Source organism: Panicum hallii, chromosome 6, assembly GCF_002211085.1.
Source record: "Panicum hallii strain FIL2 chromosome 6, PHallii_v3.1, whole genome shotgun sequence".
Taxonomy (NCBI): domain Eukaryota; kingdom Viridiplantae; phylum Streptophyta; class Magnoliopsida; order Poales; family Poaceae; genus Panicum; species Panicum hallii.
In genome coordinates, this window is record NC_038047.1 from 44,178,571 (window position 1) to 44,192,423 (window position 13,853).

General features: G+C 45.4%; 1 protein-coding gene across 2 annotated transcripts; it reads right to left on the bottom strand.

Annotated features, from left to right (window-relative positions):
* Positions 1-9,534: 9,534 nt before the first annotated feature.
* Positions 9,535-12,647, bottom strand: LOC112897672 (14-3-3-like protein GF14-C). Of its 2 annotated transcripts, none has more exons than XM_025966022.1 (6): positions 12,503-12,647; positions 11,117-11,529; positions 10,946-11,024; positions 10,661-10,783; positions 9,926-10,042; positions 9,535-9,839 (listed from the first exon to the last, which is right to left on the bottom strand). In XM_025966022.1, the coding sequence occupies exons 2-6, from the start codon at positions 11,506-11,508 to the stop codon at positions 9,780-9,782; spliced, it is 771 nt and encodes a 256-aa protein (XP_025821807.1). In that variant the 5' UTR covers positions 11,509-11,529; positions 12,503-12,647; the 3' UTR covers positions 9,535-9,779. The 2 variants fall into 2 exon arrangements, with proteins under 2 accessions (XP_025821807.1, XP_025821808.1); XM_025966023.1 differs by lacking the exon at positions 12,503-12,647 and adding an exon at positions 11,945-12,200.
* Between the last annotated feature and the right edge of the window lie 1,206 nt (positions 12,648-13,853).

Here is a 13,853-nt window from a genome sequence, read left to right on the forward strand (position 1 = left end):
TCCGTGCGGTTCATCACAAATAAATCTTGTACTACTACTGAATGATCCATGTCCTGCAGAAGATGCGGAGATCTTGTTGATTTGCGGTGGCAGGGAACATGCGAATTCGTTGGAATCTTTGATGTTTAGGAGCACGATGCTGGAGACACCTGCAGGCTTTCCTAATTTTTTAACGTGAACGAGAATGTGTTCGGACAGCCTCGGATGCTGTGTCATGCAACAATCGTGTTGCGATTGTGATGGACCATATATCCAACCTATGAAACAACAAAATAACAAAATACTATATATACTCTCGTTAGTAACTATGCAATCCTATCATACACTGATGGAGGAATATCGAGGAATCCTGCACCTTTATTAACTTTGCTTTATCCGTCCGATCGAGCATTGCAAGTTTTGTCCTCTTCTCCTCGACATGTGATTTACTATATAAATTGCCTGCTAAACTTCTCCTGGATCACCAAAGCTCATCTCATCTGCCAATCCGCTCACTGCTAGCACATTCATCCATTCCTACGAACCAAGAAAAACAAGCAACAGTAGTCATTAACCATGGAGCCTTCAGGAAGGAATGCTAATCTCTCTGCAACGACCACTGCCGTCATCCTCCTGCTCGTCGTTGTGGCCGCAGGTACGCGCGTGAATTCAAGCCGCGTGCAGTGGTTCTTTCTTTAATTTACCCGTCAAGCTAATCGACGACCTAGCTTCTTGCTCTACTATTCAGAGATGGGGTGGGTCGGGGCGGCACGCGGCGCTTGCAGCTACCAGAGCCGCGCTTATCCAGGGTGGTGCATCAACGACCACTCCTGTGAGAGTATATGCAAGGCTGAAAACCAGGATAATATTGGCGGCGCGTGCGACGGCGACCCCAGTCTCTGCTATTGTCAGACGCAATGCCCGCCCTGATCTCATCAAGATTGCTGCTGCTGCTGCTGCGTTTTTTAGTTAGGGCTCCGATCAAGATTGCTTGGTCTTCGTACATGTAATAATATGTAATAAAGTCTGCCCGGTGTCGTACATGTACGGGTAGCATACTTGTGACAAATAAAACTGCTTGACTTGTGGATCAATTTGAAAGAATAAATTTGGTTTCTTCTTGGGCAGCTGAATCGAGTAGTCATTCCAAAAACCAAGCACATTACGTTGCCGCGGGCGTCAACAAGCAGCAAGCGTGTCATTTTAAAGGTCATGGAAGTACGACTGAATATTTTTTTATTCAAGTCTTGAGCAAAACCATTAGCCTTATTTTTTTTATTTTGATAACTTTCCTAACTTCTTTCTTTTTTCCCTATAACTTGACTGAGTATATCATTAAGAAGAGGAAGAGTTTACAAAGCATGAAGCCAATATGAATCGGCCCTATTAGCCATCATAAAAAGTTCAAATTTCTTAAATGCTCTGAAAAACTTGTTGCGCCCTTTAAGGCCTCCTCCAACGGTCTAGCTTAGAGCTAGCGGGGGCTGAGCTGGCATTCAATGTGGAGCGGAAAGAACGCAAAAAGAGCAAGTACTATAGCGCGCATGCGATCGCTTATCTCGAACGCTGCCCGACGCAACTCTCTCTCAGCGCACGAGGGTCGAAGCTCTGAAATCATCAACTCCACCGCACTGCACTGTACTCGTTCTCTCCCCACCATGTAAGCCGGCGACTTCGTTACTACAACTGGAGGAGGCCTAAGCCGCTGACTCAACTCCTGTCACCGTCAAAGCCACTTCCGTCACTTCTGTCACCCTGGCTTGCCGTAAGAAATCAGATTTTCGTGAAAATGACCACGATGCCCCTCTGACTAGTGGGCCCCAGCTACAGCATCCAAGCCTCCCCTTCACTCCTACTCCTAGGCCCACTCCCTCCCGGCCGGCCATCGCTCCTGTCCCGGCCGCCGTGCGGAGGCCAGCCTCTCTTCTCTAGCAGTTGCAAACGCCGAGGATGTGGAAACCCCAACCACGGCGCACGGTGCGCACGATGGGGAATAGTGGCACTGTGCTCAGCTCCGCCGAGAGCTGGGTGGTGGTGCCTTGGATCAGGTCGGGGCGCAGGAGGGGCCATCGGGGCTCCAGTACGGCAGTACGCAGAGGAGGGAGATGGAGAAGAGGAATTTGCTTGCGGTGGCTCATGGCGTTCACTGCAATGGGACCATGCGATTCATTACCTCCATAATTTGGATTGGAAATGGAAGCTGTAGTTGCTTGCTTGCGTGTAAGAGAAGCTGAGCAAGGTGATTGGTTGGGAGAGAGAACGACATGCTGCTGCTGGTGGACTCGTGGTGTGAGCTGCTGCTCCTCTGATTCGTGGTGGCTTGTAGCTGCTTGCTTGCCGATTCGAGAACCGGGGAGAAGAGGTACGGACAAAGCATATGTATGTGCTGACGCTCGTTTGGTATAAAAATACTATATATGCTCTCGTAAGTAAGTATGCAATCATATAATTTAAATCTATATATTCTCTCGTAAGTAACTATGCAATCATACACCGATGGAGGATTATTGAGGAATCCTGTAGCTTTATTAACTTTGCTTTGTCCGTGCGATCGAGCATTCTACTGGGCAAGTTTTTCTGTCCTCTTCGACATGTGATTTACTATACAAATTGCCTGCCAAACTACTCCTCGATCACTCGCTCATCTACCATCCGCTCACTGCTAGCACATTCATCAGTTCCTACGAATCAAGAAAAACAAGCAACAGTAGTCATTAACAATGGAGCCTTCACGAAGGAATACTAATCTCTCTGCAAGCACTGCAGTCATCCTCCTACTCATCATTGTGGCCGCAGGTATGTGAATTCAAGCCGCGTGGTTCTTTGATTTATCTGCCAAGCTAATCAACAACCTAGCTTCTTGCTCTATATTTAATCTATGTGCGTGTTCATGCATTATTCAGAGATGGGGTCGGTTGGGGCAAAACGTGCCGCTTGTAGCCACCTGAGCGGCAGCTATCCAGACTGGTGCATCAACGACCGCGCTTGTGAGGAAGTATGCAAGGTTGAAAGCCATGATAATATTGGCGGTGCCTGTGACGACTTCCCTGCTCGCTGCTACTGTCAGACGCAATGTCCGTCCTGATCTGATCAAGAGTGCTGCTGCTGCTACTGCTGCGTTTTTTAATTAGGGCTCCGATCCGATCAAACAAAGATCCCCGCTCGGTCTCCATACATGTAATGATCGATATATGATAAAGTCTGCCCGGCGTCATACGTATATGGGTAGCATACACTTGTGTTGTGACAAATAAAATTGTTGGATTCGTGGATCAATTTAAAAGAATAAATTTGGTTCCTTCTTGAGTAGCTGAACCGAGTAGTCATCCCAAAACCCAGCATGTAAGCAGCAAGCGTGTCATCTTAAAGGTCATGTAAGTACGAATGAATCTTTTTGATTCAAGTCTTCAGCAAAGCCTTTAGGTTTTTTTTATTAATAACTTGCCTAACTTCTTTTTTTTTTCTATAACTTGCATGAGCATATCATTAAGAAGAGGCGTTTATAAAGCGTGAAGTGAATATGTTTATAAAGCGTAAAGTGAATATGAACTCGACCCTAGTAGAACACAAAACACAATTAGGATACAACATATTGATAAGCATGCATAAGAAACCAAAGCTATTGTGCCGGAGCTTTGTATTATTGGCAGTTCACCAAGCGAATCCCCAGGCCATGGTGGTAGAATGTATACAGTAGAGAGGGATCGTCGGACCTTTAACCTAATGGCAATATGGGGCACGGGGGTTGAACAAGTTCGGACCGCTGGAGATAGTGTAATACTCTATTCCCTCCGTTCTAGAAAAAATCCATTCTAATTTTGTCCTAAGTCAAATTTTTTAAGTTTGATCAAATTAATGAAAAGTATTAACATTTGTGATAACAAATAGGTATTTTGAAAATATACTTCATGATGAATCTAATGGTACTTCTTTGATATGCTTTTTTTTATATGAAGTTGACCAAACATCAAAGACTTTGACTTAGAACAAAATTAGAATGATTTTTTTGTAGGGAGAGAATATGTGGTGTATTCTGGCGTAAGATGTTTTGCTTCTTTGGTGAATGCTTGGGTTATTACACCAATGTGTATCGTCTGTCTAGCATGGTCTGTACCAACCTTATATAGTATGAGGGGTAAAGTTACATATCGATTGAGGATCCATCTCTAGTCGATTATAAAGAAAGGACTCGGATAAATGATTATGTAGGCTTAATGCAAAACTTGCCCAAGCTATCTTCACCTACTCTTCATCTACTTCTATTGTATCACCTCTCCTTGGAATCCTAAGTAACATTAGGATGTAATAGGTCCAATAAATTCATCCATCGCAAAGGTTCTGAAATTAACATAGAAAATACAAATCTTTGCTGATTTTCTTCCGCTTTTTTGTCACCCTAAAATATTTAATTTTAGGATGTGAATGTCTTTTAGAATGTGTTCATCCATCTTTAGAATTTTGTTGAGAATTTTCAAGAATTTTCTGGCAATTATTCTTTTTTTTCTGAGAGCTAAATCTATTTATTGGAAGGCTCTGAAACGTTTTTCATGAGATCTAAGTATTTTATTTGGACTCGTCATGTCCTAGGTTTCTCCCCGAAATTTTTCGGATCCTCAGGATATAATTTTCATGGTTTAACATATTTATCTAGAGTTTTCTAGATTTATTTAAGCTAGAAAATATATTCTTAAAAAATGAAATCCTTTTTCTTTTCTTCTCAGATGGATTCAACTCGTTTTTGGCTCAATCCAACCTAAATCGTAGAACCATGCTGTTGAGCTCGACCACCGCTTTGATCTCGTCGTCTTTCGAGTTCCGCCATCCAAAAGTAGACTTCCTTCCCGAAGTTCAATTTCTCATCGTAGTCGGACCGATCTATTATATCATCATCCTCCCTTTTTTACTTTGTCATATCTCACCCCTTATAATATCCATTCGAGTTCCCCAATCTCTAATCTTTCTCCCCGATCAAATCTTGCTCGAAACGAAGTCGTACCTGGACTTCGGCATTTCCTGGTGATACTTCGTTGTCGTCAACATCAGTTCTAGCGACTAGCACCATCACTCTAAAACCCCTGAACCCAACTCGATCTCGCTCAGCCGCCTAGCCTTTTTCCCACTCTTTCTCTCTCCGTGGCCAGGTTTCTTTTTGACCGGCCCATGAGTCTACTCAGCTTCGACTTTTCCATCTTTTCTTCTTTTCGCAGCCCAGCTCGATGGTCCAGCCCAGCACCAACGGAACCTGCTCGGCTAGTCCAGATTCAGCTCTCGACCCACACCCTAACCTATCTCGTTCTAACCCAACCCTGCCCGCAGCTCCCAGCTCGGGTCAGCCTCGGCACGACCTGCATCGCGTCTGTGTGGCTGCCTGGAACCGTGGCGTGCGTGCCACGCCGAGCCAGGGCGTTCCATCCCTATAAAATGCAAAGCCCTGCTACCCAGACGCCCTACCTGCCGCCGCACGCTCCCTGCTGGGCGTCGCCCTACGCTGCGGCCGTCGCTTCCCCCTCGCACCCCTGCGCCGCCTTTCTCCCTATGCCCTATATCCTGTGCGCCCCTGCATCGCCTCCCTGCTCCGCTCCGCCTTCTGGCCGTGGCTCTCTCCTGAGCCCGTGCGCCACCACCAGAGTGACGACGCCCCTTGCTTCGCCTCTGCATTTGCGTGCCGCGCAGGGCACCGTCGCCGGAGGAGCAGAAACCGGCGACGCCCGCTGCATTCTGCCTCCCTGCGATCCCCCGCCTCCCTGCCATGCGGGACCCCCCCTCCTGCATCGCCCCTGTGCCATCGCCTGTGCCGAGGGCCTTGACAATTACATCTTTCATTGCAGCAGCATCCTCAGCTGAGGTTGGAGCCCCCCATGGATTTTCAGCCCCTGGAGCTGTGAACAGGAGCATTCCTGATGCTGTGGGTAACAGGAGCATTCCTGATGCTGTGGGTATCACTAGACCCATGGACCGACCATATCCGTGGGGGCGAGAGGGCTTCGCGCCGTTCCCTTGGATCCCTGCTGAAGGCGAGTCTCACTGGTGGGGCACCTTCAATCCTATGCAGAACCCGGCACATGGAAGTTTTACCAGAAGGCCTGCTGGTGAGTGGGTGCCGCAGAATCACCTAGAGAACGGCTATCAGCCTGTGCCTCCTCCCCAGAGGATGCCACCATTCTTGTGATTAGTGAAGGCTATTCTGCAATTGTTGTGTATAAAATTTATTAGATTCTAGACTTGAGAAAACAGAGGGGAGAAGATCAGCAGCGCTGCAGTCTCAAAACTGGTTGGTTAAAGGACCTGTATGATGTTTATCCCGCTGGTATTTTAGCATTTTCGGTCCAGCTTCACGCAGGCTTTGTTGAGTGTTGTAGTTTGTCCTAACTGATGCGTTGTTTCATTGAGCAGAATTATTTGAAAAATGAGCTAAACTGCATCTTTGGTCGTCATGAGTGAAAAACACCGAGTGCAGCTATGAATACAAGACAGTGGGTATTCATCCGTGCAGTTCATCACAAATAAATCTTGTACTATTTCTGAATGATCCATGGCCTGCAGAAGATGCGGAAATCTTGTTGATTTGCGGTGGCAGGGAACATGCGAATTCGTTGGAATATTTGATGTTTAGGAGCACGATGCTGGAGACACCTGCAGGCTTTCCTAATTTTTGACGTGAACGAGAATGCATTCGGACAGCCTCGGATGCTTGTCATGCAACTATATTTGCTCCGTATGCAATCATACACCGATGGAGGATTATTCAGGAATCTTGTGCCTTTGTTAACTTTGCTTTGTCCATCCGATCAAGCAAGTTTTGTCCCCTTCGACATGTGATTTACTATATAAATTGCTTGCCAAACTTCTCCTCGATCACTCACTCATCCGCCACCCGCTCGCTGCGAGCACATTCATCCATTCCTACGAACCAAGAAAAACAAGCAGCAGTAGTCATTAACCATGGAGCCTTCACGAAGGAATACTAATCTCTCTGCAACCACTGCCGTCATCCTCCTGCTCGTCGTTGTGGCCGCAGGTATGTTCAAGTCATGTGGTTCTTCAATTTATCTTGCCACCAGCTAATTAATCGTCCTATCGTGCGTGTTCATGCATGCAGAGATGGGGTCCGTTGGAGCAAAACGTGCCGCTTGCAGCCACCTGAGTGGCAGATTTTCTGGAGTGTGCATCCTTGACGAACAATGCGAAATTAATTGCCAGATTGAAAGTGCGGATAACATTGGCGGCGCGTGCGACGGCTTCCCCTCTCGCTGCTACTGTCAGACGCAATGCCCGCCCTGATCGATCTGATCAAGATTATTGCAGCAACAGCGGCAGTTGCTGCCCTTTTTAGGGCTCCAATCCGATCCAACAATGATCCGTACATGTAATAAAATAAAATAAAGTCCGCCCGGTGTCGTACCTATGGGTAGCATGTTAGTGCTGCGACAAATAGAATTGTTGGACTCATGGATCAATTGAAATAAATAAATTTGCATCGGTTCCTTCTTGAGCAGCTGAATCGAGTGGTCATCCCAAAACCCAACACGTTGCCACCGGTATCAACAAGCGGCAAGCATGCATAAGAATTCGAACCTATTATGCCGGTGTTTGTACCGGCAGTCCATCAAAAGAATCTCTAAGGCCGAACCTGTAATCTGATGGTAATATGGGACGTGGGATTGGACAGGTTTGGACCACTGGATCTAATGTAATATACTCCGTCCGACCCAAAAAAACAAAACATTCTAATTTTGTTCAACTCTATATTTTATAAAGAAAAGTATCAACATTTATGACAACATATAGGTATATTTTGAGAATATACTTCATGATAAATCTAATAGTACTTATTTACATAAAGTTGTTCAAACATAAAAATCTTTGACTTAGGAAAAAAATAGAATGACTTTTTTTTTGTGGAAGGAGGAAATATGTCGTGTATTCTGGCATACGATGTATTGATTCTTGCGTGAATACTTGGGTTGCACCACCAACGTGTATCCATCTATCTAGCATGGTCCCTACCCGCCTTATATAGTATGAGGGGTAAAGTTACAAGTCGATTGAGGATCTATCTCTAGTCGATTACAAAGAGAAGACAAAGATAAATAATTATGTAGGCTCAATAAAAGTTACCCAAAGTATCTATATCTACTCGTCATCTACTCCTATTGTATCACCTCTCCTTGGAATCATGAGCACCATTATCATGTAATAGGTCCAATAAACTCACCCATTGCAAAGGTACTGAAATTATCTTTACAACGGGTACTTAAACATTCCAAATGGGTAAGTCATCTTCGCACTGTTTTTGTGGATACTACGTTTGTGAGTTTCTAAGGATTAAGGTATATAACGAATCCTGACGGGGAAAGCCATCTTGGCACCGTTCTTATAATTAGATTCTTTGTGGTGTAACGTGCTCATCCGGATTCAAATCTTCGACTTGACATAGGTGTTCATATTAAGATCTACCGGTTCAGTTTCTCGGAGGTGCAGTGCATATAAGGGTAGGATTTGCAGCATGCATTCATACTCCTGTTAACATGTACGCACTTATGCTTGTTTGGTACATAAAACTACACATACTCTCGTAAGTAAGTATGCAATCATAGCCTTAATTAACATATATAGGTGCCATTATACCCAGTTGAACCTAGGTGGAAGAATCACATACTCACTGCTGTATATAAATCCCTATGGAGGAAATCCAGTATGTTTCTAGACTTGCTTTCTCCGTCCGAGGATTCTAGGCAAGTCCGACCGATCTGCCCATCCGTCTGGTAGTGATATAGTTTTGGAGCAAAATTAGCGCAAATTTGTCCTCATGGACATGTGATCTATAGAAATTGCCTGCCAAACTTCTCCTCGACCATGCACTCGTCTGCCATCTGCTCGCTGCTAAACACATTCCTCCTCAACATATACGAACCAAGAAAAACAAGCAGCAATAGTCATTAACCATGGAGCCTTCACGAAGGAACACTAATCTCTCTGCGACCACTGCCGTCATCCTCCTACTGATCATCATGTTCCTCAATTTATCTGTCTGTCTAGCTAATCAATGACCTATTTAGCTGCTTCTTGTAAATAATGCTCATGCACTCAGAGATGGGGTCGGTTGGGGCAGGACGACCCAAAAGAACATGGGGCCTTCCGGAAGGAAGAATCTCTCAGCAACCACTGCCGCCATCCTCCTCGCCATCGTGGCCGCCGGGTATGCATGCATGTTCTTAATTATTAATTTATTATCTGGCTAATTTCTTTTTTTATCACAATTAATTTATCTGCCTATTATGATAATAATGGATATATACAGAGATGGGGCGGCCGGTTGGGGCAAAATAATGGATATAGAATTGTTGTGTACACCGGCTCTGAATCATCTGTTTGTTTTGACCTTTGCTTGTGCTTGGTTTGGCTCAGTAGTACAGACAGACAGATACTACACAATCAACAAAATAAAAGGAGGCTGCAACCTGTAAGTGGCAGGAGGTCCGGGAGGTCGCGAGAGGGCACCGCGGGTCCGGCTCTGGACGGGACCGACCGAACCGCTGGGCTCAAACCGGGTCGTGCAAACCAACACAGCAGCGACCAGACGATTGAAAGAAGGAACGCAAAACAGAGCACAGTGGCAACTAATTGCAACAGAAAAACGTGAAAAGACGACTTCAATAGCATCAGTCCAAATGGACCCAGTGCCAACTATAGCAATGGGACTAATCCGGCCACTACCATCCTACTACATGAAATGGAGCACAGGTGAGGGGAAGGAGGATTGAAGCTCGGAATCAAGGAATCCATCAAGGTTTACCGGGCTACTGACCCTCGCCAGCTTCACCCTTTGGGGCTTCTTTGCCCTCCTCGGCACCATCCTCCTGCATCCGAGAATTTCATATTATATACCTCCAGAGATATAGGGTATCAATCATTCGTTCAGAAAGGGCTGACAGCAAGGAGATACCGTGAGGTCGGAGGTCCAGAGGGTCAAGTTGTCTCTCAGGAGCTGCATGATCAAGGTGCTATCTTTGTACGACTCCTCTCCAAGGGTGTCCAACTCTGAGATAGCCTCATCAAACGCCTGCAAAGAACAGTAGGTAAGGAACAAAATTCATTTCTAATACCTGGAAAATAACTGCTCTCCTAATTCCATAAAGAATATGAAGATTCTTCTCAATCAGAGGCAAATATCATGCAATTCTTCTAGCTCAATAGCTCATCATATAAAAGTAGCAATAAAAATAAGATATGTATGATGGAGAATCCCTCTCCTGCTAGTAAGATTTCTACTGCTTCCTAGATTAGTATGGGTAGCAAACAAGTGACAAATGCACATCATACAAAAGTATGAAGAACCATTGTACCCGACATATGTAATTATGTCACAAGAGACCACATACTCTAAACTGAAGCAGAAAGAATTCACAATCGAATTGAAACTAAAGCGTAAAGCCCCTACATGAGTCATCATCACACAGGACCAGCAGAATACTCATCCAGCTGTTCTGATGGGCAAGCTACTGAAGGGTCTTAAATATGTCTTGAATGAAAAGGTAAAATCAACCATATCTGAGCTTCAGAAGACATAACATGTGCAATTATGCACGTTTTCTTCCATCCCAGATTTAAACAAATGACACAAGATAATTACAACTCAGAAACCTTCTACAGCAAATAGAAAGATACATGTGATACCTACCTGCTTTGCAAGGTTGCAAGCTTTGTCTGGAGAGTTCAGAATCTCATAATAGAACACTGAGAAGTTAAGTGCAAGTCCAAGCCTAATGGGATGGGTAGGTGCCAATTCAGCCAGTGCAATATCCTATACAGTTGCAAAACAAGACACGGTGAGAAGATGTCAGTCCAGTAGTCAGCAAGAGAAAAGCAATTGTCACGCAGAAATGAGGGAAGAATATATCTACTACCATAAAAAATAACAATCAAATACAAGGAGGAGGTTATGGAAGTGACAACATGGACCAACCTGAGCTGCCTTATAAGCCACCATTGTGCTCTCCGCAGATTCCTTCCTCTCAGCGCCAGTCTTAAACTCAGCAAGGTACCTTTTACAAAAATTAGAAAGTGCACAGTTAGAGACTGTTACAAACTATATGGATTCAACTATGCAAAACATCGTAGCATTCCACTTCCTAACCTGTGATAATCACCCTTCATCTTGAGGTAAAACACCTTTGACTCTGCAGCAGTGGAGGAAGGCACAAGGTGCGAGTCAAGCAGCTTCAGGATACCATCACAGATATTGCTCAATTCGGCCTCAATCTTGCCACGGTATTCCTTGATCTGAGCAACATGTTCCTCATTCTTACGGGACTCCTCCTTCTGCTCAATGGAGGAGACAATGCGCCACGAGGCACGGCGAGCCCCAATGACATTCTTGTAGGCAACAGACAGGAGGTTACGCTCCTCGACGGTGAGCTCTTCTACATCCACGGTCTTGGCCACCTTCTCCATGTACTCAACCATCTCCTCATACCGTTCTGCCTGCTCAGCCAGTTTGGCCATGTAAACATTCTCCTCCCGTGACATGTTGATCAAGAAATTGGGTTACTGCAATAACCAAAAAAACACTGATGAGGCAATTTCAAAAGCCAGTTGAGATTATCATCTGACAAAATGACGACAAGCAGAACAGCAATGAGTAGCTAACTGAGATCAGCACAGCCTTCCAGTTCATTCACAATACGGAGTAGCTAGCAACAGGAAACATGTGCATGGTGCCTACAGAATTTGTGAGAAAACAGCCAGAACATTGTAGACTTCAAAAAAAAAAATTAATGTAAATTATAATACATCAAGTTGGCGAGGCCTAAATTCCAAAAAATCTAGATAAAACCAGAAAATGTGGGCTACTATCTATCATTCCTCCAAAGTATTGACCTCCATCACCAAAGCAACATTAAATATTATAATCTGATACTACTTGCATTGCAGCATAAAAAATCACTGAAACAGGCAATTATACCTCGGCAAGATGCTAACCCAAACAGGTCTACTACCCACAGAAGCGTATTACTCTGTCCTCCCGTTGCAGATTAACAAGTTCCCCAATCATCGTGCAGCAACAGGACGAGCTCGGCTTAGATCCAGCAATCAGAGGACAGGGGTAAATGCGCACCAGATCCCGGGAACATGCACGGCCAAATGGACCGGATGGACGAGCTCGCCTGCCCTATATTGGTCCATACATGATCCCCCAATCTCCCCAAACACCACCGAACGCCGCAAAACACAACGAAAAAAAAGGCTAAACAGGAAAAAAAAATCCTCAGTTCTCGCACGACAATGCCAGCCAAATCGAGCGGATCTACGCACCCCACGCGCTCGGGGTCTCAGATCCCGCGGACCGAAGCCGAGCGAGAACGCCCAGCAGCACCAGCGACAAGCAGATCTAGCCGCAGCACGTGACCGCGCCCGGAAAAATTCAAACAAAAATCGAGGGGAAACAACCCGTCGCTGCTCGCATCTCTCTCGCAACAGTACAGCTGGATCTAATCGAGGGGAGGAGAGCTCTAACCCTAACCTTTCGGGGGTGCGGTGGTGCGGTGCGGCGCACGGGCGCGGGTCGTCTCGATGCGAGCGGCGGCGGTGGGGAGGAGGGGTGGACTGGGAGCTATATAGGTCAAAGAATATCGAGACTGTGGTCAACGGGGCAGTGAGGTGTGGACGCGTCGGCTGGGAGGGCCCACCCGCAGCCTGAAGCAACAGCAGATGGCATGTTTACATGTAGGACGGATTCAGAGTGGGGCCAGCGTGTCATAGGGAACGTGACAGGCCTCTGTGCGTAATGCTAGGGCGTCCGGCGTCCAAAGCAAAAATGCAGTCTGAACAACACTCAGCGCTACTGCTTCTGCTTCTTGCATTTTGCTTCAAGAGCACGCCTGAACGCTGCACAGCACTGCGGCACAGTGTAGACTGAACTGAAAACAGGCGCTCTGAAATGCTGGGTGTGTCCAAAGCTAGCAGCCTGATGGTGCGATGGCAGGACGGCAAGAAGCAGAGCAATCCAGTTCTTTTTTCTTACGGACAACGGAAATGGAAATACCATGCGGTGATCTCTGATGGGCTCCGAAGCAGCTCAGCCCCGCTTCAAAACGGGTCCCTTTAGGCCTGCACGTTTTTCAGGAACTCCTCCTTGTACCTACCGTTCGGTGCCCAGCGTGAGTTCCTTGAGGCCCTGGAGAGAAGCAGTGACCCAATTATCATAGTCTTAGGATGGCTAAGGGTGTGTTTGGTTCAGCTGTGGATTCCTGAAAATCTGATTTCTAGAATCAGCTGTGGGAAAGCTGCTGTGAGCTGACAGCTGTGGGAAAGCTGAAAGCTGTTTGGCTGAAACAGCTGTGGATTTCTGTAAGAAATGTCTGTTATGCCCCTGAGATCCCATAAGGCTGTTTATATGCTAATTAATCGTATGGACATGTAGATGACCGTTTTGGAAAGAAAATATTCATGTTTGTTAATATTTGACATATATAATAGTTCATGTTTGCTAATTAATTGCGGATGTCTCATAACCCGACATGTCTAGGCACTCAAACTCCTCTACGCAATCAAGAAACATTATTATCGCAGAGGTAGACATATCTGAACTTGGTATCTCGGGCTTCTTTAGCTGAGGAAGAGAGTTACAGCTTAGCAATAGATTGATGTATCAACATAGCAATATCTCATAAAGATACTTGTGTGGTACATCAATTTTATTCTAAATAGGCATAATAAAATTTAGAATATCCGGACAGAATTGATTTTGGAGTTCCTTTTGTCAATTGTCCGCGTATGGTATTCGCATGTAAATCTCTTAGAACAGACGTCTTGGAGCTCATGTATGACATTCATCTTGGTATATACAGCAATAAAGAAGTTGAACTTCATGA

Coding starts and splice junctions, on each gene's coding strand:
- LOC112897672 (XM_025966022.1), bottom strand. CDS start 11,508: ATGTCACGGGAGGAGAATGTTTACATGGCCAAACTGGCTGAGCAGGCA. Junction 11,025..11,116: donor ATGAAGGGTGATTATCACAG/GTTAGGAAGTGG, acceptor TTTTTGTAAAAG/GTACCTTGCTGAGTTTAAGA. Junction 10,784..10,945: donor TGGCTTATAAGGCAGCTCAG/GTTGGTCCATGT, acceptor GCAACTGTATAG/GATATTGCACTGGCTGAATT.